The sequence below is a fragment of the Bubalus bubalis genome, chromosome 10 (assembly GCF_019923935.1).
Source record: "Bubalus bubalis isolate 160015118507 breed Murrah chromosome 10, NDDB_SH_1, whole genome shotgun sequence".
NCBI lineage: Eukaryota > Metazoa > Chordata > Mammalia > Artiodactyla > Bovidae > Bubalus > Bubalus bubalis.
In genome coordinates, this window is record NC_059166.1 from 41,865,370 (window position 1) to 41,891,947 (window position 26,578).

Here is a 26,578-nt window from a genome sequence, read left to right on the forward strand (position 1 = left end):
TTTTATGAAACTGAACAGGACAGTGAAGGACTGTGATCCCTAGGAGAAGGTCAGCCAACAGGGTGACCCTTAGGACTGCTTTACTAGCAAATTCATGAGATGTAGCCAAAGTAGACCAATGTATACCATGAAAATGTTTATATCAGAACAGAAGAAAGGTTTCAAATCAATGATCAAAGACTCTTCTTTAAGAAACTAGAAAGGGAGGCTCAAACTAAATCCCAAGTAAGCAGAATAAAAGGGAGTAATTGAGATGAAGGTTAAAAAAAAAAAAGACAGAGAAACTGTGATATCATAACCGGTAGTGGTGGTTATGTGACCTGGCATCTTTGATAAAACCCATTAAACTGCATGTTGAAATACAGTGATTTGCATTGTACTATATACCTCAATAAAGCTGATTTTTTTAAAAAATACTATAAAAAACTAAAAATAAGCTGGCCATGGATGTGCTGATATTAAATGAATATAAGATACATTGTTTAGTAAAAAAGGAGAAGAACAATGTATGATGTGTATGATCTCTAGGTGGGTAAGCAAGAAACTGATATCAGTGAATGTCTGCATAAAGAGAACCAGAAGACTGGGGTAGGGAGGACACTGCCTCCTCACTGCACACCCTTTTGTCATCTTTGAATTTTCAAAAACTAAGGTTATTATCTAATAATATAGTTTTTGCATAGCTTTTGCATTTTTAAAAATGCAAAAAGGTATAGTTGATGTACATTATATGTTTCAGATGTACAACAGTGAATCACAACCTTTAAAGAAAATACTCCATTTAAAGTTATAAAATGTTGCCCTGTGTGGCACAATATATCCGTGTAGCTTATTTCATACATAGTAGTCTGTATGTCTTAATCCCCTATCCCTACCTTTCCCCTCCCCACTGGTAACCCTGTTTGTGCTCTGTATCTGTGATTGTTTCTTTTTTGTTATATTCATTAGTCTATTTTTTAGATTCCACATATAAATAATAACATAAGTATTTGTCTTCCTCTGACTTATTTCATTTAGTACAATGCCCTCCAAGTCCATCTATGCTGTTGCAAATGGTAAATTTTCATTCTTTGTTATGGCTGAGTGGTATTCAAAACAAACCTCATCTTTATCCATTCATCTGTTGATGGACACTTAGATTATTTCCATATCTTGGCGCTTGTAAATAATGCTGCTGTGAATGTTGGGGTGTATGAATCTTTTTAAATTAGTGTTTTTCTTCTTCAGATATATAACCAGGAGTGATATTGCTGGATCATATGGTAATTTTATTTTTAGTTTTTTGAGAAACCTCCATACTGTTTTCCACAGTGGCTTTACCAATTTACATTCTCTCCAACAATGCACCAGGGTTCCCTTTTCTCACATCTTTGCCAACATTTGTTATTTGTGATCTTTCTAATGATAACCATTCTGATAGGTGTGAGGTGATATCTCATTGTAGTTTTGATTTGCATTTCTCTGATGATTAGCAGTGTTGAACATCTTTTAATGTGCCTGTTGGTTAGAACTTTTGTACTTTTTTTTTTAATTAGAAGAACTGAATCTGTCTAGAGCTTCAAAAAACCTCCCTTGAAATATCAGTTTGACGTTCTTTGGCACCACATTCCTACTTGGAAGGGAATACAATGAAATGGAAAATACAAATTCAATTCCTTTGGCAGCCAAAGTAACTACTATGGATTACAACTTGTATGCTTTACTGGAACTCTGAAATATTACTTCATGTAATTTCCTCAATCTTGTAAGAAAAGAGATATTATTACTCTTATTTTCCACATATAAGAGACTAGAGAAATAAACTATCCCATCCCAGATGACCGAATCAGTTACTAAGTGAAAACTAGTACCCTGATCTCCTGGACTCCCATTTTCCCAGAGGTCAATTTGTTTTCTGGGAACACTTCACATGGAGGAACAGCAGTGGGTGGGGGAACATGTGTTGATAAAAGAGAAGAATGGCTATCACTGCTGACTGTGCTCCTGCAGATTTGATCTGAACACAATAGGAAGGGCTGACTCAGGAGAGAGGCAACCGCTGCTGATGGTTCAAGTCTTACTCTACCACCAGGTAGAGCCAAAGTCTGAGGTAGACAGTCATCTACCCTGGCACTTTATCACACTCCTCTTGGATCTGACAAAATATAGGGAAACCAACCATATATCACTATATCAGGGAGGCAGTAAAGGTTAAGCATACAGGATTCAGAGTTAGCTCTGTGACTCTGAGCAAGCTCCTTGACCTAGCATCACCATCATCATCTCAATTTAAGGGCCAAGTTTCTATTTTTCAAAGATTTCTTTTGATGTGGACCATTTTAAAAGTCTTCACTGAACCTGTTACAATACTGCTTCTGTTTTATGTTTTGGTAGTTTGGCCCCAAGGCATGTGAGATCTTAGGTTTCCGACCAGCGATCGACCCCTCACCCCTTGCATTGGAAGGAGAACTCTCAAGCACTGGACCACCAGGGAAGTCCCTGGGGCAAGTTTCTTGAACACAGTATTTCTATCTCTTTACTTTGGGATGAAGTCACCTGGTCTATTAAAGATACTATATATTTAAAGAAATTCTCTCTTCCCATCTCTTTCATTTTCAGAAGAAATTCAGGAAGGATGTTTTCTATCAATTTTTACCCTCCTGTCTACCTCTGTGTCTCCCTTTTGAAATCACAATAAGAATCACAGAATCTGGAATACTTCTAAGGGAGGAAACAGCTCTAGTCCCCCACCAATGCCAGATGAAAAACAACAGAAAGCAGAGATGACCGCTGGGAAATAGACTCTGCTTTCATTAATGATCAGATGCTTATAAAAGTTCCAGCCTTCCTTAACTGCTTTGGAAAAAAGTTGAGAGAGGCAAATCTGTAAGTAAATAAACTGTAGTTCAAAAAGCCTCCAGTATACAATTCAAATGGAACACGCTATTTTTAGACATTTCTTATAAGCATAAACAAAAAGGATTATTATATGGGAAACAAAAACTTTGGAGAAAAACCAAAGAATCAATGACTAAGAAAGACTAGTCTTGGTACTTTGATTTTGGTTGGGGAGAAGGGATGGTAAAGAGGAAGTGAACATTAAGAAGGTGCATGTGTGGCAACTTTTCACATTTCAAGAAGCTGGCAATAGCACTATTTCAAGGGTGAATGTGCAGTAACTGATACTATTCTACTTTCCTCCTGATATTCCTTTACTGCTAGTTAGGTAAGAGCAAGGAGTGTAAGAGTACTGAAGTGCTTCCCCAGAGAAGGGTATGTATACTGCATCACTGTAAAGATATAATGAAAAGAATTAAAAGTGTCTACAAACTCTTTGCCACTCTTTCATTAAGAGATATAATCTACTTCCCTGCCCCGAGTCAGGGATGATCTTGTGACTTGCTTTGACCAGCAGTGACATAAGTGATGATATGCCTGTTACAAGACCAGATATTTTACTATTTTGGAGTCCTGAGCACCTTTGTAAAGAGGTCTGGCTACTCTGCTGGAGAGAGAATACAGAGAGATGCCTGGCCAACCCACAGGTGAGACACCAGAAAAGTAAATGAGTTACCTGGATTTCTAGCCCTAGTATAATGTCTAGATGACCAGAGTTGCTTAAGTGACCACAGGTAAGCAAAAAAACCATTAGGCTATGCTCTTCCCAATTTCCTGGTCTATACATGAAACATAAAACAACTGGTTGTTGTTTTAAAACACTAATCAGTAGTGTGGCAAACTTTTTCTTAAAGAGCCAGACAGTAAATATTTTAGGTCATCTGGTCTCTGTCTCAATTATTTGTCTATTGTACTCAATTGCCACTAGAGTATCAAAGTAGCCACTCTGAAAATATGTAAATGAATATCTAAGACTGTACTCCAAATTTACAAAAATATAGCAGGCTGGATTTTGCCCATGAGCTAAAGTTTGCCATTCCCTGTATCAAGTTTTGTAGTGGCTTGTTAAGCAAGAGATAATTGAAATGACAAGCAACTTTCTTTGGAGGATGGCCTTAGAGTAGTTCCTCTCTGGTGTAAGGATGACTGCAGAAGTCTCTGTTCTTTTGATGCAACAACATTTAAACTTTAAATATCCTGATTGAAGCACAGTGGTAGCATAAGATTTATTCATAATTTATATCTGCTCCATAAGAAGGTTAGCTTACTCAACAATCAATCCTTGTCATAAACAGGTGAGTTTACCAAGTCTTAGAGGGTCTGCTTTTTCTAAGAACAGGATTGAATGACAGAAGACAGTACAAATAAATCCCATTCACCTCTGATTATCCAGGTGCTAATCATAACTAAGTTTAAGTTATCACCATAAATTATGAGTTAAAACAGAAATAGTATTTACCACGTCCACTTAAAAAAATCTTCCACAAGAACATATACTAAGAAAAAGGCTCTAGCAAGTTCTAGCTAAGTGAGAAAACAGCTCATCGACACTTTTCCTTAGCTTTGAAAAAGGCAAATACAATTTCTCCAATAATGGTCATGAGCGGTCACCTGCTAGCCATACTCCCAAAATAATCTTTTTCTTTTTTTTTTTGGTTACCTAAGAACAATTCAAAGATTAGATAGTTTCATTGATGGCATGGCATGTAAGAAAGTTATCATGAAGACTATTTAGAGCCATATTAAAACATCAAGCTATTTTTCTGGTAATTTTAAATAATATGCATTTCATGTAATGGACCCTGGGATGTTAGATCTGAATTGGTAACATCAGTAAAAATTGAGTTCCAGTAGTAATAAGCACTCTTATAGCCAGAACTTGGCTTCTAAATACCTTCCCTCACAAAAAGGGAACTAGGACTTCTTGGGGGAAATGGACAATTCCAGGTCTGAGTAAGACTGGAACATCTTATGCCAAAAAGAAAGTATACCAGGACTTAAGGGAACATGCAAAGAGAATAAAGGAGCCTGATCTGGGATAATTTGAATATGTGTGTGCTCAGTCACTCAATTGTGTCCAACTCTTTGCAACCCTATGGACTGTAGCCTACCAGGCTCCTCTGTCCATGGGGATTCTCCAGGCATGAATACCAGAGTGGGTTGCCATGCCCTTCTCAAGGGGATCTTCCCAACTGAGGGACTGAACCCAGGTCTCCCGCATTGCCGGTGGATTCTTTACTGTTTGAGCCACCAGCAATCCCACTTCTGGGCATATATCCAAAGGAAACAAAATCATTATCTTGAAGAGATGTCTGTTCTCCCATGTGCACTGCAGCATTATCACAATTGCCAAGGTATGGAAACAGCCTAGGTGTCCATCAGTAGATGAATGGATAAGGAAAATGTGGTATGTATATATAATGGAATATTATTCAGCTTCAAAAATGAAGGAAATTCTGTCATTTGCAACAACATGGATGAAACTGTAGGGTATTATGCTAAGAAAAATGAGCCAGACAGACAAAGACAAATACTGTGTGCTATCATTTAAATGTCAGATCTAAAGACTAAAAAGTCAAACTCTTAGAAACAGAATAGAGAAGTAGTTGTCAGAGGCTGGAGGCTAGGAGAAACAGGAAGAGGTTGGTAAAAGGTTCAGACTTTCAGCTATAAGACAATAAGTACTGAGGATCTAATGTATAATGTGGTGAGTACAGTAGATAACACTATCTTGTATAATTGAAATTTGTTAAACAAGTAGAACAAATGTTCTCACACAAAGAAGTAAATATGTAAGGTGACAGAGCTATCAACTAACTCAACTGGGGAAATCCTCCCACATTGTGTGTGTGTGTGTGTGTGTGTGTGTGTGTGTATCAAATCATGCTGTACACTTTACCTTATAATTTGGTCAATTATACCTCAATAAAGCTAAAAATACATACACATACATCACAAACACAACAAAGCTTGTTTTCTGGTAATTATATTACTTTGCAATTCTTAATATGATAGTAACCATCATATGTACCTTAAGAGTCTACTAAAATGAACTAGTTCTTCTAAAAAAACAAATCAAAAAATCTATTAATACATAATTAATAAAGGAAAAAACCCATAATAACCATTAGGTACTTTTTTGATTAAAAGTTCAAAAAGTTTTATTCATGGTTTAATGATCAACTCACTGTGACTTTACTTACATACTCTCACCGATTTTTCATTTTTCCATGTGTAATTTTGTGAGACCCAGATGATAACAGTAAAATACCCACCTGCCCAGTCAGTTGATCAACCAATGCATATGACTGGTAGGTACTCACCTGAATTCAACCACGATCCTCTTCTGGGGGAGGCCAGAAAAAAGTTCACTTTTTAATCCATATTTTGAGCCGTCTTCAATCACCTGTTGCAGTACTGTCTGTAAAGTAAAAGGTATGGGATTTAATGATACAGAAAAATTGCAATTTTCTTAATTACTTTGTTACTGGGAACTAATTCTTGCTAATTTTCTCATTCTAATTTATGGAGCTGAGAATTTTACAGCATTGTTAGCAGCACTGCCTTCTTTGATCGCTAATGCTAATCAGAGCAGTCATGACACAAGTTAACATCTACGGGGCTCATGTCTATTCATCCTTACAGCAGCCAATGATGGAGATATTTTACAGATGAAGAAACTGAAGTTTAGAGAGGTAACTGCCAGAAGTCCATAGCAAATAGCAACAATAATACTAGAAGCAGCATCTAATATTTATTGAATGCCGATTTCAAGCCAGGCACTGTACTAAACATTTTATATGTATTACATATATTACTCCTCACAACTACCCTGAAATGAGTATTATTTTTACAAGTGAGGAGACAGAAGCTCAGACTGGTTAAGTAACTTTCCCAAGGTCACATTGCAAAAACTTTGCTCACTCCACAGCCTAAGTGTTAACTCGGCATGGTGCTGCTACTTCTGTGATACTGATGATCTCAGTAATGGTAGAAAACAAATAAAAAAAAATCTAATTCAAGTGCCTCTTGGCTATATAAGGAATGAGGCAATACCACAGAAACTGTCAAAACATATTCCAGTTAACTTTTAGTTATTAACCACAGAATTACTATATAGGTTACAAAATTCATACTTTATTTTTTGCTAAGGGTGATGATGCATTTATTCATTATTTATTTTTTATTGTAGGATTTTGAAATGACTGATAGATTTTTATTTACTCTTATATTGATTTTGTTCCACAAACAGGATTTTACGTCCTAAAAATGTAATTTCTGACATGAAGAATTCTATCGTTAGAGCTCTTAAGACAGTCACTAAATCGAAAAGGCAGAAAAGGCAGAGGCTTCTTAAAAGCAACACTTTTAAGAAGCCTCTATAGAGTGCCAGGTTCAAGTCTAGAAGCTTCTACGTTATCTTTAAGCCTTACAATCTTAAAATGGGCAACATTTCCCATTTAACTGATGCAAGAACTAGGTTCAGATATAGAGAAAATCCTTCCCTGACACTGTGCATTAAGCCATATAGAGAAGATTATATAGACATTAAATACAGTATTGTCTATTGTACACGAGGGACTCATTCAATGTTTGTTACTCCAAGAACATGGGTCACAAGAAGACTGCAAGTAGGGCAGTAAATGTTATAGGTAATTCATACTTGAATCATTCAGAGGTTAAGGCTTATTCATCCTTTTCACCTTCTATCCCTTTTTATGTAAGGGATGGCAGACACCAAAAAAGGTAGTAGCAGTTAGTTAGAATTCTCTTTTAACAAATGACTCTTGAATAATTGATTTCTCTGGCATAAACAAACTAACAAAAAAAAAACTTTAAGACTATCTTATGTGCTTCACTTCCAAAGCACTCACTGACAATTGAACCACCTGCTAACTAGTTTCTTTACCACTTCACTGAAGGTGCTCTCAAAATCAGTATTTTAAATGTTAACCCAGCTGAATACTTAAGTTGTGTTTATTAATCAATTCATTTTTTGTAAAATTAAAAAAATTAAACAAATTAAGATAGGGCTAAAGTCTGCTCTAATCTTCGTCCCTTTCTGCCTTCCCCAGGGGCAACCACTTTTAAGCATCATTTTGGTGGATGACGACTCCCTCCTCCTTGAAACTACCCTTCCTTCCTTGGTTGCAGTGACATCATTCTACTGACTTTTGCTTTCCTTTGCAGATCCCTCTTTCAATGCCTACCCCGATTCCCTCGCTGCACTCTTTTCTCACTTCTCGCTCCTTATTTACACTTCTTCTAGGTGTAAAGTCCTAAGACTTCACCACTTACCTACCAGAATCTTGTGCTATAGACTGACCTACACAACTCAGGATCGAGTATCTCCCTCAGGCACTTCAAACAGAACATACTCCTCTTCCTTTTACATTTTTCATTTCCACAAACTTCACTCTGAACCCTCCAGCTAACCAAGTCAGAGACCTGGGAGTCCCTAAGATCTGCCTTTTTCCCCTCAACTTCCAGAATCAATCATCTGTTAATCACCAAGCTCTGCATGTGCTGTCTCCTACATATCACTCTAATTTTCTCCTCTGGTTTAGACCCTCATTATCTGTCAGCTACACTGCTACAAAAACTAAAACAGTTTAAAAGTAACACCTATCTTACATAATATACATATTCAATCAGGTCTATGGGCTTTCCTAGTGGCTCAGTGATAGAGAATCCGACTGCCAATATGGGAGACACAGGTTCGATCTTTGGGTTGGAAAGAGCCCCTGGAGAAGGAAATGGCAATCTACTCCAGTATTCTTGCCTGGGAATCCCATGGACAGAGGAGCCTGGTGGGCTAAGGGCCATGGGGTCACAAAAGAGTCAGACATGATTTACTTTCTGTTTAAAGGTTTCAATGACTTCTTACCACTTAAGTGATTTTACCAGTTTCTAGTTTGATTTTTACATGCATATCATTTTTACTTTTTTAATTTTGAGGAAATTGATTTGTTGAAAAGCACACTGTAATACTGATAAAAATCACAAGTTAGAAGTGTTTTATAATAACAGATAATATATAATGATTAAAATGAAATAAATTTCATTAGCATAATACCAAAAAATCATAACAGGGGCCACCTTTGGTACACATAACTCACCATGGAAATGACAACAGAGGAAAAATCTGAAACTATTATGCAGAGCATGTAAGGCCCTTCCCACTGTGTAATTTCACATCCTTCCCCATGCCATCCAATGTACAAATCATACTCAATCACCTTCCGACTTCCAAACAATGCCATATTCTTATTTGTACCCTGGCCCAACTGTCCCCTCTTCCTGGAATGCCTCCCCTCGTATCTCCCAAGTATATTCTTTATTTTCATCCTAATTCAAGGTTGTCTTTTGCCTCCTCAAGACAGATTTACTTTGAGGGAGTAAAGGAAAAAAAGAAAAGATTTATGTGCTTCTTTCTTTCCACTGGGGTTGCATCTTATACATGCCTTCATTATATGATTCATCCCAGTGTCTAGCCATTACACATTACCTTGTGATTTTTTTATGCTTTTCTTTCCTTGAGGCCAGGACACATGCCATTTGTCTCTATATTTCAGTAATATAGTGCCTGGCAAATAATAAGCAAGGAGTTTATTGAATTAGTGGGCACAAAGAAGAATGTCAGAGAGCTAGTAAAGTTACCAGATATTACAAATGAGAAATAAGTTAGGGGCCATCTATTCACCAATATTTATGTTTAAAGGTAAGATATACTTGGTAATGTAAATGGAGGTACATAAAGAACTTATCAGAAATTAAATCTTTCAAAAGTTTCTTTTTGGAATGCTTTAGCCAATTAATGACTATTCCAATTGGCTGGTACTTTCTGTTTACCTACCACCATTCCATTTTCTGTGGATGAATTTTGCCATTTTATTGAATTCTTTATTGGTTGGTATTTCTCTACAACTTTCAACAGAACTTCTAATGAAGCTACCACTGCTTGATTAACAGATCAGTTCCTTAGTCAGTAGCTGAAACGTGCTTAATCATTCATTCTTTCCATGTGTTCAACTGACACTACACATGACTTGAATGTAACCACTGCCTACTGACATAAACTCAATTAGTGAAATAATGAGCAAAGTTAGAGCCACTGAAATCAGTCTTTTTTTTTTTTTTCTTTTCCTTAAGTTTTGGAAGAGCATGCACAGTTGAATTTGGCAAATAAAACTGCATGTATGTGAAATAAAAAAGGTTATTCATTGTGTATTTCTAAGGCACACCCAAAAAAAAAAAAAAACCCCAAATAGGATTTTGTTTGCTTTTTCCCTATGTGGTTACACTCGTTTTCTGTTTTTCCTCCCTGTAAACCGAATTAACTATTGATTGAAGCTATAGTTCCTTCTGAAAGTCATCTGTGAAAAGTGAAAGTGAAAGTTGCTCAGTTGTGTCTGACTCTCTGTGACCCTATGGGCTATACAGTCCATGGAATTCTCCAGGCCAGAATACTGGAGTGGGTAGCCTTCCCCTTCTCCAGGAGATCTTCCCAACCCAGGGATCAAACCCAGGTGTCCCGCACTGCAGGCGGATTCTTTTACCAGATGAGCCACAAGGGAAGCCCAAGAATACTGGAGTAGGTAGCCTATCGCTTCTCTAGCAGATCTTCCCAACGGAGGAATTGAACCGGGGTCTCCTGCATTGCAGGCAGATTCTTTACCAATTGAGCTATCAGGGAAGCCCAAGGAACAAGTTTGGTACCAAAGTGATCGTTCTTCATAGTGATAAGTTCTTCTAGCACTGAAAAATGTATTATCTAGCCCCAGAGATTTGGCAGTTTGCACTACTTTTAATTTCATATTTTAGCCTCCTACCTTTGAGGATGATTTATATGAGGACAGTATAAACTGCTATTAGTGATCCAAACCTAAGCTAACATTTAATCATCCCGATTCTGCCAGTATTAATAACTCAACTGCAATGCATGAACAGATACATTTTATGCAAGGCTAAATTTGTACATGTGTAAGCAATGACAAACTCATAATTCTCTGCTTGATGATTAAGTTTTGGACATAGATCATTGGCTACATGTTAATCTTGATAACTTCAAAGTGGAAAAAAAAGTTTTATAATGGTCCTGAGAGGGTTGAATTTTCTTTTCAATGTGATCTGGAAACTTGAGACTTACAAGTGAATATTGTTTAAGGCCCAAAAATAATGGAGCCAAGTGTAGAAGAAATTAGGCTTTGAGCAGATAAGAATTACTATTAAATCGTAACTTATAACACAGGTGAAATGCTTAATATTCCTTTCCCAAACTATGAGTACTGCTCTAGGATGTATCTTTACTGTGACACTGAGCAGGGCTTCTGTAAGCAATCTGCTTGCCCTTTAATGAAAATCACATTATCCAGAGCCTCAAAGTTGTTACAATGAAGGGAGGGTTTCCACATGAGGAAGAGCAGCTGAACCCCAAAGCTCTCACTTTTCCCCCCACACTGTCAACTGAGAAGAATTTGCGAATATTTTTAATAAGTGAGCTAGTGGGCATCCTTATACCACAGAAAAACCTCAATTAATTGTAATAAAGCATGAAAACTCACAACCATTGAAATTTTAAATTATTAACAAAATATATGCCTTGCCTAGAAATATAAACCACATCTTCTTCAGCTAAGCTGGCTATAAAGGCAAACATCTACCACAGCACATTTTCCCATCTCAGGGAAAACAAAAAATGTAAAATATTGGCGTCTATCAAGGGGCCTAAAATTTGGAAGGCACACTGGTAAGCTGCCTTTCTCCTTCTACAAACACTGAAAAAGCAACTGGGAAGAAAGAGTCATTTATTTAAAAATGGGACATTAGATTCACTGGTTTGCCAAGTTGACATGAAATGTTATCAAGAGCCCAACAAGATAAAGACACTTTTTGACAAGCTCAAAACAAATTTCCTTCTTGTCCCTGTGACAGATTTTGGTTTAACAAGTTCAATCTTGAAATAACAGTGGAAAAAAAGATGAAAAAAGTTCAAACATCTAAAGACAAGCATGAAACACTTTTTCAGAAGAATTATAGGACTGATGGGTAAATATCTGTAAACTATATAACCTTGGTAAGAAACTGTATTAGAAGTTTTGGTTTTATCTTTATTTGCAACTAAAGACCACAGTATATACAAAGTCTGACCTACCCAACAATCATGTTGTGTTTTTTTTTTTAATAATAGACCAAACAATGCATTATGATAAATTTTAAAGTTCGACTGAGATAAAACTCAAAGGGTCTCACACCACTGCTTATCTAGGATTACCTGTCCTCCACACTCCCTCAATGGAGACCCAATTCCTCTATGAGGTTTCCCCAACTCCTTCAGGTCATCCTATTTCGCCATCTCTGATCTTTCTTATGCTTACTGTACCAATCACTTTAAGAAAATTCATATTGTTTTATTAAAAGAAAAAGAGTCTTATGGATTTTCTCGTATACATCTTATGCTTCCAATAGATTATAGGCTACTAAAGAGTGGCAACCAGCTACTGCTTCCAAAGTATTCAATGTACTACTTTGTACTTTGTACAATGTACTTTCAATGTACTGCTTTCCTGTATTCAATACGGATTCCAATGATTCATTTAATAATAGTTATCTCGCACTTACTGCATGCCTGGTGCTGTGCTAGGAACTGTGTATGTGAGAAAAACAGATGCTATAAGCCCTAATGGAAATTAGAGTTTAAAGGGCAAAAGGCATTCATCAAATAAGAAAAATGTAAAATAGCAACTACAGTTAAGTTTTGCCAAGGAGGCATATACAGTGTTAAGAGAGTGTATGAATGAAGGGGTCAGAAAGGCACTGCTAGGGAAAAACCAAGATGTGCAGGATAAGCAGACTGAACTTGGGGTGATTTCCATGCAGTGGGATCAGAATGTGTAAAAGTTCTGAGGCAAGAGGAGGCAGGATAAGTTTAAGAACCGGAGGGAAAACACTGTAGCTGAAGCGGAGAACACGAGAGAAGATGCGAGAGAAGGTGCAACAGCTGCACCGTAACCCGTATCCATTCTTACCTTTGTTAACAGTTCTCTGTTGATTTTGAAATTTACAGTCCCTTGACCAGTGCTGATTTCACTCACCACTGTGTCACATTTTAGCTGAAAATATAAAGTAAAACAGGTATGTTATAAAATAGGCCTAATGAGTTTTGCAGTTCTAATCCTGTGGGACTGGCTTCCAAGGACAGCAGATGGGTCCTTTCTCATAGTCATGTGTCTGGACTTGGGCTTAGCTGGTCTCTCCAGCTCTGTAATTATATTTGTGTTCATATGTTTTCTTCTTTCCCGGCTGGAATGCTACTCTACTCAGAGACTCTCTCTTCCTCTTTCCCATTCTCTCACTTCAAATTCTCTAATGTGGAAAAAAGGGAGCCATCACTTGACCCCCACCTCACGTACTGTAACATGCAATGAACTCTTTATTATACCCACCTTTCATAAGAGTGTTAGAACATGATACCCTGTTAGGGCCTCTGCTAAAACAACTTACACCCCCATAAAATATGTAAAAACTTTAAATATTTGGTCTTTAATGAACACATATTACATTTTTAACCAACCAGATGTTCAAAGCAGCCGGGAGACTTAAAGAGATACCTGCTGTTACTGAGGAGCCACCAGCTTTCATTTTTGAGAACTCACAGGAGGAGGAAATAAATATTGTAGTTAGGAGAATTTTATTCCTGGTATGCTTCCTGATAAAAATCTGGGTTGAGAGACTATGGGTTCAACCCCTAGTTGGGGAACTAAGGTCCTGCGTGCAGTGTGGCAAAAAAAGAAAAAAAAACCTGGGGTGATTTCTGTGGTCAAATAAACATTTACTTAGCTACCAGAGCCTCTTTATTATACTCATTCTTTATACATTTTTTTCTGTGAAACTGACTTTCATTGTTTGGACTCTTCACAGTGCCCATGCCTTCCTCAGTGTCACATGTAGTAATCCTATTTAAAACACAAACAAAACAACTTTGTCCCAAACCTTCCTCTTTCTTTCTGAAGGTATTAAACACTAACAGTTTAGATGTGGTCATTCTCCACAATCCTTTCAACTCCTCTCTTAGATACTGAGCCCATCAGAGAAATTAGAAATGAAAGAGGATTATTAAATTATCTAACCACTTCTTCTCTGAAATCATGGTTCTATTTACATCTAATTATTTCTTCGCATATTTTAATGTTCATCTTCTCAGAAACTCATTTTTTAAAACTGCAGCCCACTGTTCTAATTTATTAAACTTGTTTTCCTGAATTCAGAAGTCCATCCAGCTTCAATCTGTAAATTTAATTAACACTCAGTCTTCCTATAAGTAATCAAAAAACTGAATACTGTCAGCTCAACAGGAGTGTTTCATAACTAATTTCAAAAACCATCCTAACATTATAGTACGCAGCTAAAATAAATTTAAATTATACTTTCCAAGGTGTCTTGAACAAAAATACTATTAAATCCATTATTATGGCTGACATAGCCTGCAGAATATTTTTTTATTTAACATGTTTATTATAATGTCAAAAGAGATAATAGTGCTGAAGTACCTTCTCTGCCAGTCTCATGGCTTGAATTTGAATATCTGGTCTTGAATGGTCATTGTTGTTTTCCAATAGAGAATCCACAGAAAGCTGGAAGTCAGCTACCTCTCTAAAGACAGACATGAAACAGGAAAAGACTGTTACCTTAAAAATGTTACCAGAGGGAAAACAACAAAAAAAGACTAATCACTTTGGGTTCTCTACACTGACATAATCTTATCAGAAGAAAACAAAGCAATTAGAAGTATCATCACTGTGCACTGATTGAGTACTTGATCTTATAAAATTCTTCCTCTTCCATTACCCAGCTGTAGCCTTATGGTATCTCTGTAAGAGACACACAGCAACCACCTTATTTGACAAATGTGAAAAATGTCGTCTGGCAAGTTCATTGTCTCCCCTAAAAGTCTACTGCAACTAATAAACAGTCAGAAAAAAGCTCAAGTCTCTTGACTTCTACAAATCTTCCTCCACTATTTCAAATACTTCCTTCTTTCAAGCCTCTTCATTGACCTTCAGATGACCAAAGCAAAATTTTTAAAAACTGGTGAAATCTGAATTTTAACATGCTGCTGCTGCTGCTGCTGCTGCTAAGTCGCTTCAGTCGTGTCCAACTCTGTGAGACCCCATAGACAGCAGCCCACCAGGCTCCCCCATCCCTGGGATTCTCCAGGCAAGAACACTGGAGTGGGTTGCCATTTCCTTCTCCCATGCATGAAAGTGAAAAGTGAAAGTGAAGTCGCTCAGTCATGTCCGACTCTTAGCGACCCCATGGACTGCAGCCTACCAGGCTTCTCCATCTATGGGATTTTCCAGGCAAGAGTACTGGAGTGGGGTGCCATTGTATTATTCTTAACCCTCAGTAGTTCTTTAAAGAGACAGACACTGCCATTCTTTTCATTGGGTTGATGATGAAACAATGCAAAAACAAAGAAACCAAAAAAGAAACTAGGCAAGGGATTAGTGAAAACAATCATTTGCTTCAAAGAGCAGTTATCTCTAAGGAAGGATGGTATACAGGTGGCTTCAACAGTTACCAATGTTTGATTTGTAGAAAACAAAATTTGGAAAAAATTAAGACCTAACATGTTAGAAAGTGAGCACGAGTGTACATTATTCTCTATAAATTTTCTATAGTTTGAAATTGTTCAAGGTATAAAAATAATATACAAACATCCACATAATGACCAACACTGAATGTTTAATAACGAAGTACAGAATGAGACTCTCTGGGCAGAATAGGTGGGCTGAACCACTGTCTGTCTAGCCCATTTCTAGCCCCCTCACCTGCTCCTGGACTTCCCTGGTGGCTCAGCTCGTCAAGAATCCGCTTGCAATGTGGGAGACCTGGGTTCAATCCCTGGGTTGGGAAGATCCCCTGGAGAAGGGAATGGCTACCCACTCCAGTATTCTGGCCTGGAGAATTCCATGGACTGTGTAGTCCATGAGGTCGCAAAGAGTTGGACACGACTGAGCGACTTTCACTTCACTTCAACACAAAACACAGGAGCACAAATAACTTCCTTATCATTCTTGAAATCCAGGCATATGTCTAAAAAATTGTGTAACTTCTGATCACATTAAGGAATCTAGTCAATAATAACCACTAAGAATTTTCCTGAGCCTTGAGCAGTGACCAAGGTGGCAGAATAAAAAGACCCTGAGCTAACCTCCTTCTGCATGCACATGAAAACTGCACTATTTAACAGAGCAACTATCCACTGAAGTCACTGGATGACTAGGAGAAAAAACCTGGCGGCTCAGACAGTGAAGAATCCGCCTGCAATCCAGGAGATCCAAGTACAATCTCTAGGTTGGGAAGATCCCCTGGAGAAGGAAATGGCTAGCCACTCCAGAATTCATGCTGGGAGAATTCCACGGACAGAGGAGCGTGGTGGGCTACAGTCCATGGGGTCACAAAAGAGTTGGACACAACTGAGTGACTAAGTATAGCAGCACAACTTGGGACAGAGACACTGACAGCAGTCAATTTAGGGAGCTCATTCATGAGGATACTGGTGCTAGTAAATACCATCTTGAAATTCTCCTTCGAGCTTATTAGTGCTGGGTTCCAGCTTCAGGTACCAGCCAGTCTCATCAGTTCGGGGGTATTCCAGGCCAGGTACATGGCCCCACCCAACAATGGGCTGACAATAGCCAAGGGATCCCCAGGCTGCCACAAGTGGTCATAGGGACCCTCCTTCCTCACTGGGGTGGGCATCAGCCCTGGGATTCCTGGGCCCTGCAGCAAAAGATATGGCTCAGCCTACCAGTGGGCCAGCCCACTAGGACACAGCCTTACTCAACATAAGGCTGACACCACCTCCAGGATATCCCGGGCACCTCAGCCAGCTGGGTCAGGACATGGCCACACTCACCAGTGGGCAATCACCAGCCTTGGGTCACTTTGACCCTGCCCTCCAGGAGGCCATCACCAGCCCCAGGACTACTCAAGGCCGTGGCCCTGTTCATGAGCAGGCTAACACTGGCTCTGGGACTGTGGGCCCTGAAGCTAGCCACCCTAGGACTTAGCTCCCTAACAGAGAGGCAGCACTAGTCTCAGGATCCCTGGGGCCCTGTAGCCAGTTGTCTTATGACCCAGCCCTACCCATCTGCTGGCCTGTACCAGGCCCTGGGGTCCCCTGGCCACACAGCCAGCCACCTCAGGACCCAGCCCTGCTGATCAGCTTGTCGGCATCAATAATGGGACACATCAGGCCAAGTACATCTCTTGTACTTGTACACAGCCCCACCCAGCTGAAGGTCAGGTATCTCAAGACCTCCAGAGTCCCAAGCTTCCCTGGGACTTGGTCCTGCCCACCAGAGGGCCCAGGACCAACCCCCACCCTGGCTCCCCATCCCCCCATTGCTGGCACTACTCCTGGACCCTTAGGCTTACATTAGACCCAGTACCACCTACCAGTGGGCTGACAGACTGGGACCACTAGAGGGGCCTTGCAGCTACAGACTCCAGGACCTGGCTCTGCCACCAATAGGCCAACACTAGCCCTTGGACCCTCTGGGGCTCTGTAGTCAATTGACTTCAACCAACCATGGATCATGAAGTACCACAGTTCATGCTAGCTGAAAAAAAAAATCCACATATAGCTGCACCCATGCAATTCAAACCCACGCTGTTCAAGGGTCAACTATATAATTCAGAGATTTAGACTACCTGAACAAATAGATTCATATCACATTAAATAAACCACATCAACAAAAATAATATGTCTTAATTTTCCTGGCATGTTATAGCACTTTAGAATCAAATTAGAAATACAGAACAGTTAGGCTTTGTTTCAGTACTCTAAAGGATAACTGGGGTTATGAAGACAAAGCAGTAGCAATTCCTTTAAACAAATTCAATATGCAGAATTTTCAACTGGTAGATTAGAGAAATTGAGGTCCTCCTTATTATTTATTTTCTATGAAACAAAATCTTAGTTTTTCAGACTGCTAAAGTGGAACTGCCCAAAGGAACTCAAAGCAGGTATAGAAAATCTTATTCAAAAGAGGGGCCAAGACAACAGGCAAGTGAAAAGATGCCCAGCATCACTAATTACTAGGAAAATGTAAATAAAAATGAGGTATCACCTCACATCAGAATAGGTACTGTCAAAAAAGTGAGAAATAACAAGTGCTGACAAGAATGTGGAGAAAAAGGAACACTCATACACTGTTGGTGGGAATGTAGATTGGTGCAGCCACTACGGAGATTCCTCAAAAAGACTAGAGCTACCATATGATCCAGCAACTTCTGGGTATTTATCCAAAGAATACGAAAACACTAATTTGAAAAGATATAAGCACCCATATGGAGAAGGCAATGGCACCCCACTCTGGTACTCTTGCCTGGAAAATCCCATGGACGGAGGAGCCTGGTAGGCTGCAGTCCATGGGGTCGCTAAGAGTCGGACACGACTGAGCGACTTCACTTTCACTTTTCACTTTCATGCATTGGAGGAGGAAATGGCAACCCACTCCAGTGTTCTTGCCTGGAGAATCCCAGGGACGGCGGGGCCTGGTGGGCTGCCGTCTATGGGGTCTCACAGAGTCGGACACGACTGAAGCGACTTAGCAGCAGCAAGCACCCATATATTTATTGCAGCATTATTTATAATAGCCAAGGTATAAAACAAACTAGTACCCATAAATGAATTGATATAGAAGATGTACACACACACACACACACGAACAATGGAATGCTCCTCAGTCATAGAAAAAGACGAGATCTTGCCATTTGAGACAATGTGGATGGACCTTGAGGATATTACACTCAATGAAGTAAGTCCGACCAAGAAAGAAAAATACCGTATGATTCTGCTCACATGTGGAGTATAAAGAACAAAAAATAGCCTGTTACAAAGTGAACAAATCAAATCAAACATGCAGATACAGAGTTCTAGTTACTAGAGGGGAAGGGGTGGTGGGGAGAAGTAAATGGGTAAAGGGGATCAGCGTATAATGACAGATGGAACACTAAATTTTTGGTAGTGACAGAGCATGCTATATTGTATACAGAATATTGTCCATGTGAAATATATATAATGTTACCTCATTTAAAAAAAAAAAAACCAAGAAACAAAAGATGGGTCAAGACAGTTCAGCTTACTAAAGGTCTTTGAAACATAAAATAAAAACTGAGGCATTTCCATTATCATGCAAAATGCCCTTTACAGATTCATAAAGTAGGTAACTGTTTGCAACACTGAATCAGTTTACATACAAAGCCCATCTTTTGGTCAGTGGTCTCCTCTATTCTTAGAACTCAATACAGATGAAGTTGTAACAGGCTATTTTAAAAACGCTCTTTTATAAGACCATATGTAGCCTTTCTCTTTCTTTTCCACTTATCCATTTGTCCTATTCTGGGAAAAAACATTCATTCTACTTTGTCTTCAAATCCTAACAAAGTTAAGGGGACAAAATATTTAAGGACATGATAGCATAGTAATAATGGTATCATTATATCGTAACAGTATAATGATAATTTAAGCTTAAAGCATTACGCCTACTATGTAGCTAATTTCTTGTCATTATTAATTAACTGAGAGAGTATTTTATTCAAGTATTGAAATTTTCTAGTCAACTGGGAGCCTGGTGGGCTGCTGTCTATGGGGTTGCACAGAGTTGGACAGGACTGAAGCGACTTAGCAGGAGCAGTCAGCTGGTAAACAAGTATCAATGAGAATGACCAAACTCACAAAACAGCTCTCTGAATTCAAGTAGCAACTATATAGATTATATGTAGCCCTAACCAGTAGTTCTCTATCACTGCTGCTGCTGCTGCTAAGTCACTTCAGTCGTGTCCAACTCTGTGTGACCCCATAGACAGCAGCCCACCAGGCTCCCCCGTCCCTGGGATTCTCTGGGCAAGAACACTGGAGTGGGTTGCCATTTCCTTCTCCAATGCATGAAAGTGAAAAGTGAAAGCAAAGTCACTCAGTCGTATCCAACTCTTCGCGACCCCATGGACTGTAGCCTATCAGGCTCCTCTGTCCATGGGATTTTCAGGCAAGAGTACTGGAGTGGGATGCCATTGCCTTCTCTATCACTGGGGGGTCCTCAAATGGAAACAAGCAAAAAAACTGAAACCAAACAAAACCACTAAAAATCCAGCAGTCAACATGGCAAAATAGTATTCAGGCATTATAGGTGTTTAATCTCTAAGATCTCTTCAAAAACTCTGATTTTCTAACTAGAATCATAGTTCTTTTATTTGCTGTTACAGAATTAACTCAAACCTTATTCCAAATTTCTCAAAGACTGCCATATAGTTATTACACTAGACATCAAAACAACATGAGAATATTAATATAATCTGCCATGTCAGAGTATTAAAGTATAGAATTTTATTACTTAAAGCCATGGGAATAACACATTAAATCATGTATTAAGGATAATTTCTTTTGTAAACTGGAAAGTAACTGCATTTTTTGGTTAACTGACAAAATCAATCACATTCTAGATCATTACAAATATATTATACTCAACTCTTTTCTGGAAATCGGAACTGCAGATATTGACTTGATCAAGTTTTCTGGTGGAAGATCCAACACTCTGGAAAGCTAGAAATCAAACAAAAGAATAAAACAGAGCAAGATTGTTAATATATTTGTTCCAGATTAACAGAATGCTACTCAACAATTAAAAAAAAGGCTGAACCACAACACAAATGAGCTTCAAATGTACTTTGTTTTGTGACAAGTGCCAGAACTCAAAAGACTGTATAATGCACGATTCAACTTATTAGACATTCTGGAAAGCCCAAAACTCTAAGATTGAAGATTAGATCAGTGGTTGCCAGGAGTTGAGGACGAGAAGAGGGTTTGACCATATATTGGCAAATAGAACTGTTTACTAAAAAGGATGAATTTCATATTTGTAAATTTAAAAAACTTTTCTTCAAAGAGTAGGGATAAAGCACTGAGGACCAAAGATAATTTGCTTTTTATTCATTCATAGAGTCTTTTTGTGCTAGACACTGTTTTAGGAGTTATGAATACAGCCGTGACTAAAGGACAAAAATCTCACGCTACTTAAACAAGCAAACAAATAAATAATGGGGGGGGGAACCTGACCCCCAGGCTCTACCAAGTTTACTCCCTTGCATTTTTGAAAAGCTCACTGACTGACTATAACACAGTCACAGTTATGAACTATTGCCCTCATGAGAAACTCCAAGTTTGTTGGAGGAGACATTCCTACATATTGAATGATTCTCACATGATAGAGATTTCTTACACACCTAGTTTTTCTCCCAAATAATCCCATGGATCACTATTGTAGACTTCATGAGTGATGAAACTGAAGTTCAGAGAATTTATGTAATTTGCTTAAGCAGAAAAGCAGAGATGTGAACACAAGCTATCTTATAAGCAGAACCTACATTTAATCTCTATGTCATATCTATATCCTTTCAAAGAGAAATGCATGAAAACAAAACAGTGAAACAGCAGTACAGTCATATGAATTTAAAACTGTCTTCACCTTTCTCCCCTAATTCCTCAATCTTTATGCAGCCTCTGCAATGGTCAAGTCATAGCTGGTGAGAGAAGGGAAAGAGAGCAATGGGGTTAATAAAAAAAGAATGTTGGAAGAGATTAAGAAGCAATCTTAATCCTCTTCAGAGGTGTTTCTAAGTGTTCAGAAGGATAGGAATAAAACTAAAGCCACTACCCCCATTATGAGTAATAATATCTATCCTCCTAATATCAAAAGAAATTGGTAAATTTCATAAACCTAAAAAAAGGTTAAAACTTGCAGACCTGGAGCTATCATTTATGTTTAGGATTCTCTGTAGTTATGCTTTGATCTAGCATATGCTGATTCTTTAAGTTTAAATCTCAGAGTGCAGTCTTTTTAAATTCTAGCCTTTAGGAATTGAATTACTGTATACTTTACAAAAAAGGCTTTTTTTCCTTAAGACACTTGCCCAGAAGTGGATAAAATAGTTCCAAAGCATTTACCAAATAAAGACTGTAATAGTTCATGTTTATATTGCAAAATGTTCCTGCCAGCACAGCTACATCAATAATAAAGGGTCCACTTTTACTATCTATGAGTCCTTGAGAAAGTCATTTTACATCAATGAGCTTAAGTTTTCCTATCTGAAAAGCGGGGATAACAAATCTATTAATAATAAACTAGGGCTCTTGTGAAGACTAACAAAATTGTGTCACACAACAAGCATGTAATAAGTATTATTTCCTTCTTCCTTTAAAGGGTTTTATTTTGGCCATGTCTTTCAAACTTACCCATAGCAATAAGATCTTCTGTCTATTCTTCTATTATATTTTTGCCTATTTTAAATATATCTAAACGCTGCTGAAAAATAAAAGACTGTCACTCACCATGCAGTTATAAACAAATTAACTCATTAGCCACTGTAGTTGCTGACCAATAATAAACCCGACAAAAAAAATGAGGCACTCTGTGCTTTGGAAAATCAGGCCCCTTAGAAAGGTCTATGTACATCTCAGCAAGAATTTTAATAACCCAGATTCTTGAACCTTCCCATATCTGAAGCAGCACTGAAATAATTAACTGAGACATTTGTTCCTTGTGATTAGCTGTAATCTCTGAGATGTAAGCTTGACTGTACGCATTCCCTAGCCAACAGCCACGATTCAACTGGCTTCTCTTGCTACCTCTTTAGAGCAATTCACTCAGAGCTTCGAAGTGGCGGTCTCCCAGTCATCAATAAGGTCCCTGAGTAACCCACTCCAGTGTTCTTGCCTGGAGAATCCCATGGATGGGGAAGCCTGGGGGGCTGCCGTTTATGGGGTCACACAGAGTCGGATACGACTGAAGTGACTTAGCAGTAGCAGCAGCAAGGTCCCTGAATAAAACTGAAACTCACACAATGGAATACTACTCAGCCATAAAAAGCATAAAGCCATCTGCAGCAACATGGATGCAACCAGAATGTATCATAATATGTTAAGTAAGCCAAAGAGAAAGACAAATAACATATGATATCACTTATATGTGGAATCTCCAGGAGATGGTGAAGGACAGGGAAACCTGGCACGCTGCAGTCCATGGGGTTGCATAGTCGGACACAACTGAGCGAACGAACAACAAATATGTGGAATCTAAAAATATGACACAAATGAACTTATCTACAAGAAGAAAGAGACTCATGGACAAACAGAACAGACTTGTGAAGGAGAGGTGGAGTGGGAGGCTGGAGTTAGTAGATGGAAGCTATTATATATGGAATGGATAAATAACATCTTACTGTACAGCATAGAGAACTATTGACATAGTATCCTATGATAAACCATCATGGAAAATAAGAGAATGTATATATATGTATGTGTAACTGAATTACTTTGATGTACAGCAGAAATTAAACACTGTAAATCAACTGTACTTCAATAACACTATAAAAAAAACATGGTAAATTTGGTTATGTGTTGTTGTTCAGTTGCTCAGTCGTGTCCGACTCTGCGACCCCACGCGACTCTGCGACCCCACTGAACTGCAGCACACTGTGCTTTCCTGTCTGTCACTATCTCCCGGAGTTTGCTCAAACTCATGTCCATGGAGTCAGTGATGCCATCCAACTATGTGTATTTGTCTGCTATGTGTATTTTCCCACAATTAAAACCCAAAAGACAGACTTGGGGATTAAGTAATAGAAAGAAGTCTTCTTTAATCGTCTCCCATTTCCTACCCATTAACAAATTAAAATGAAAAGGAAGGAAGAAAGAAAAGGAGAAAGGAGGGAAGGTTAGAGGTTGGTTGGTTCTCCATCAACAAATATATGTGATAGGCACAGCTCAAAGTTATAAACTTTAAGAATGGAATCCAAGGAAAGATACAGCAGATTCTGAGAAGAAATGGAGCAGCCCTGTTTGGCAAGGCTCCTAAACTGAATTAACAATCTCATTAATACACCAAATCTGGAGAGAAAACATTGAATTCTCCACCCCCCCACCCCCCCACCCCCCTCCCCAGCCCATCTATGACTGATAGATGCTAGCTACAGAACTGCAGGCAAGAACGGGTAAAACAGAGAAGTGATTTAGGGCACTTTCCAGCAGAAGTGGAGATTCTAGGGCTAGAATCTGAGGGCTTCCACAATGAAAACACAATATACGCCCCAATCACAGGGAGTAAATCCTGATATTGTGTTGCATGGGCAGGAAGAGTCATAGGAGAAATTTTTATAGGAAGACGGAAAAATGTCAGAACTAGCAGCAAAAATACGCCAAGTCAGAGTTCAGGAGTAATGTGTACAGGTCACCACGACCTCCTGGAGAGACAGAAGAGGAGTAGAAAGCTGCAGAGTGTATATTTTGTAACCACAAAAGTGAGCTGAGCCAAGAATAATGCTGATATGGAGAGTAAGGAAGTTGCCCACACAATGAGGAAGCAAATATGAAGTCTGGGCAGAGCTGTCAAGCACTAGTAAGATGAAAAAGAACTGGCATGAAAAAGACAAACTGAAAGAGAGCTCGATAAGGAGAGAGCAGGGGCAGGGACTGAAAGAAAAAAAAAAGAATGAAAGGAATGTGGCATACAAGAGATCAAAGAACTCTAGAAGAAAAATACAATTTAATACAAAGACATTCTTCACAAGGGCTTCAAGATGTCTGAATATAATAACAAGAACTAAACAACTGAAACAGAGTGAAATAAAAAGGGAGTCTGATGATCAAACATTATAGAACTAATAATTAAATACAAAGGAAGAGTGTAGTCAGAACTGAAAATAGAACATAAAAGGGCTAAGATAATCAGAGAATATACATTTAAAAAAAACATAAAGCAATCAGACAAAGATAATTAAAACTGGGTACAAGATAACTCAACCTTAGGGTAACTTGTGTCCCTAAAATAATAGATAGCCAATGGAAATTTGCTGTAGGACTTAGGGAACTCAAACTAGGACTCTGTAACAACTTAGAGGGGTGGGAAAGAGTAGGAGGTGGGAGGGAGGTTAAAGAGGGAGGGGACATTTGTCACCTATGGCTAATTCATGTTGATGTATGGCAGAAATCAAACCAATACTGTAAAGCAATCATCCTTCAATTAAAAATAAAAAAAAACACCAGCAGCAAAGAAGCAAGTGAACAGGAAGAAGAGGTACACTGGCTCTCCAGCTGCAGTAAGTCTAGAGAGACAAAGCACAAACCCACGCTCTAGTGTGCCAAGAAGAGATGCAAAAGATTCTCAAACAGAATGGAGCAGCCTTATTTAGCAGGGCTCCTACCTTAGTCTCATTTACCAGCAGTCATAGAAATGAATGAACAAAACCTAAGAAAAATAGAAAGTACTCATAGATATATATCGTGGCTCCCCCAGAAACGGGGCCTGGGAAAAGGACTGCGTGCAGGCAGTTTATCTGGGAAGTGACTCCTGAGGGCAGAAGTGATATGTGGGGGAGAGTGAGAGAAGGGAAGAAGTAAATATAAGATAGTGCTATCAAGGTCACTGATGCAGGCAAGAGCAGCTTAATTTCTATCTTACTTTTGTATACAATGTATACTGAAAGTGTCTATCCAAAAGTAGGGAGCAGGAGCCTCCATCCCTCAGTGATTGAGTGGGAGGCCCTTGAGAGTGTTAACCCCACTCCACCCAAGCTGAGTCTGTGTTGGTAGCAGGCTTTTTGACAGGATGAAGTGCTGTCGATGGTAAGTAAATGGAAGCACATGTTAAACTGTTCACATCAGTAGCAGCTAGAATCAGGTGTGACCTAGGTAACAGGGCATAATTGTCAATAAAAGGGACAGCATCCCTGAAATAAAGAACTAAATCTAAATTGTGGTGTATTACTGCCATGGCACACCACTCACCAGTAAAATGAAAGAACTTGATCTCTGTGCACCATTATGGAGAAATCTTTTAATATTTGAAGCAAAGAAACAACAACAAAAAAACACCCCAACATGCAGAAGGATAACTAAGTTTGATTACTGCCTATATAAAATTTAATAACTTGCAAAAGAATACTATATAGGAGTACTTTTGTAGGTAGTAAGTCACATGCACAGATATGATAAACACAAAACCTCATATGTGAAGAGAGTTTGCAACCAGGGATGGATCCCCAGGGGATTTTAATAGTATTTGTAATAGTTTATTTCTCAGGTTGGGTGATGGGTACATGGGTATTAATAGTATTCTCCATGATTAAAGACTGTCTTAAAAGGAAAAAAAGAGACAAACAAATGGAATCTACAGATCAAAATAAATGACTACATCAGAAAAACGCAATACAGAAAATGACCCATCCTAGTCAAGTCACTAAATTTCAAAAATAAAGCACCCAATCAAGAAGACTCCACAGATGAAATAAATGTATTTTACTTTGTCACCATGCTAACTATTCACCAAGATCACATTCTGGTTAAAGCAAATAATTCAGAATTTATATAGGGCGAGTTTCATCTACTGGAGAAGCTACAAAATGATACACTTGTTTCATCTGCTCAGTTGGTTTTTAAATTGAATTAGTTGCCAATATATGAAAATCAGAAAAATTCAAAATAACATGAGATTATTGTATGGTGTTTGCATCTGTGGTATCAGACTTCGGAAAATCAAAATCAGAACTAAACAATCTGGTGTTATTGCTTTATTTCTAAAATGAAGATTTTTAATATTATTCCTAAATCTACTCTTTTCATAGTTTTTTTAAACATGCT

The 26,578-nt window shown here is 38.4% G+C and overlaps 1 protein-coding gene across 6 annotated transcripts in view; it reads right to left on the reverse strand.

Moving 5' to 3' along the window:
• The window catches only part of RARS2 (arginyl-tRNA synthetase 2, mitochondrial), a 74,047-nt gene that overhangs the window by 34,648 nt on the left and 12,821 nt on the right, over nucleotides 1-26,578 (reverse strand). For 5 of the 6 annotated variants that reach the window (XM_006058072.3, XM_044924275.1, XM_044924273.1 and 2 more), the window contains exons 2-5: nucleotides 20,415-20,488; nucleotides 14,427-14,529; nucleotides 12,906-12,989; nucleotides 6,201-6,298 (exon numbers count right to left, since the gene is read on the reverse strand). In XM_006058072.3, the coding sequence (XP_006058134.1) occupies nucleotides 6,201-6,298; nucleotides 12,906-12,989; nucleotides 14,427-14,529; nucleotides 20,415-20,488 (359 nt within the window). Of the gene's footprint in view, nucleotides 1-6,200; nucleotides 6,299-12,905; nucleotides 12,990-14,426; nucleotides 14,530-20,414; nucleotides 20,489-21,410; nucleotides 21,466-26,578 lie in introns of all 6 variants that reach the window. The other variant, XM_025294584.2, reaches the window with a different exon arrangement.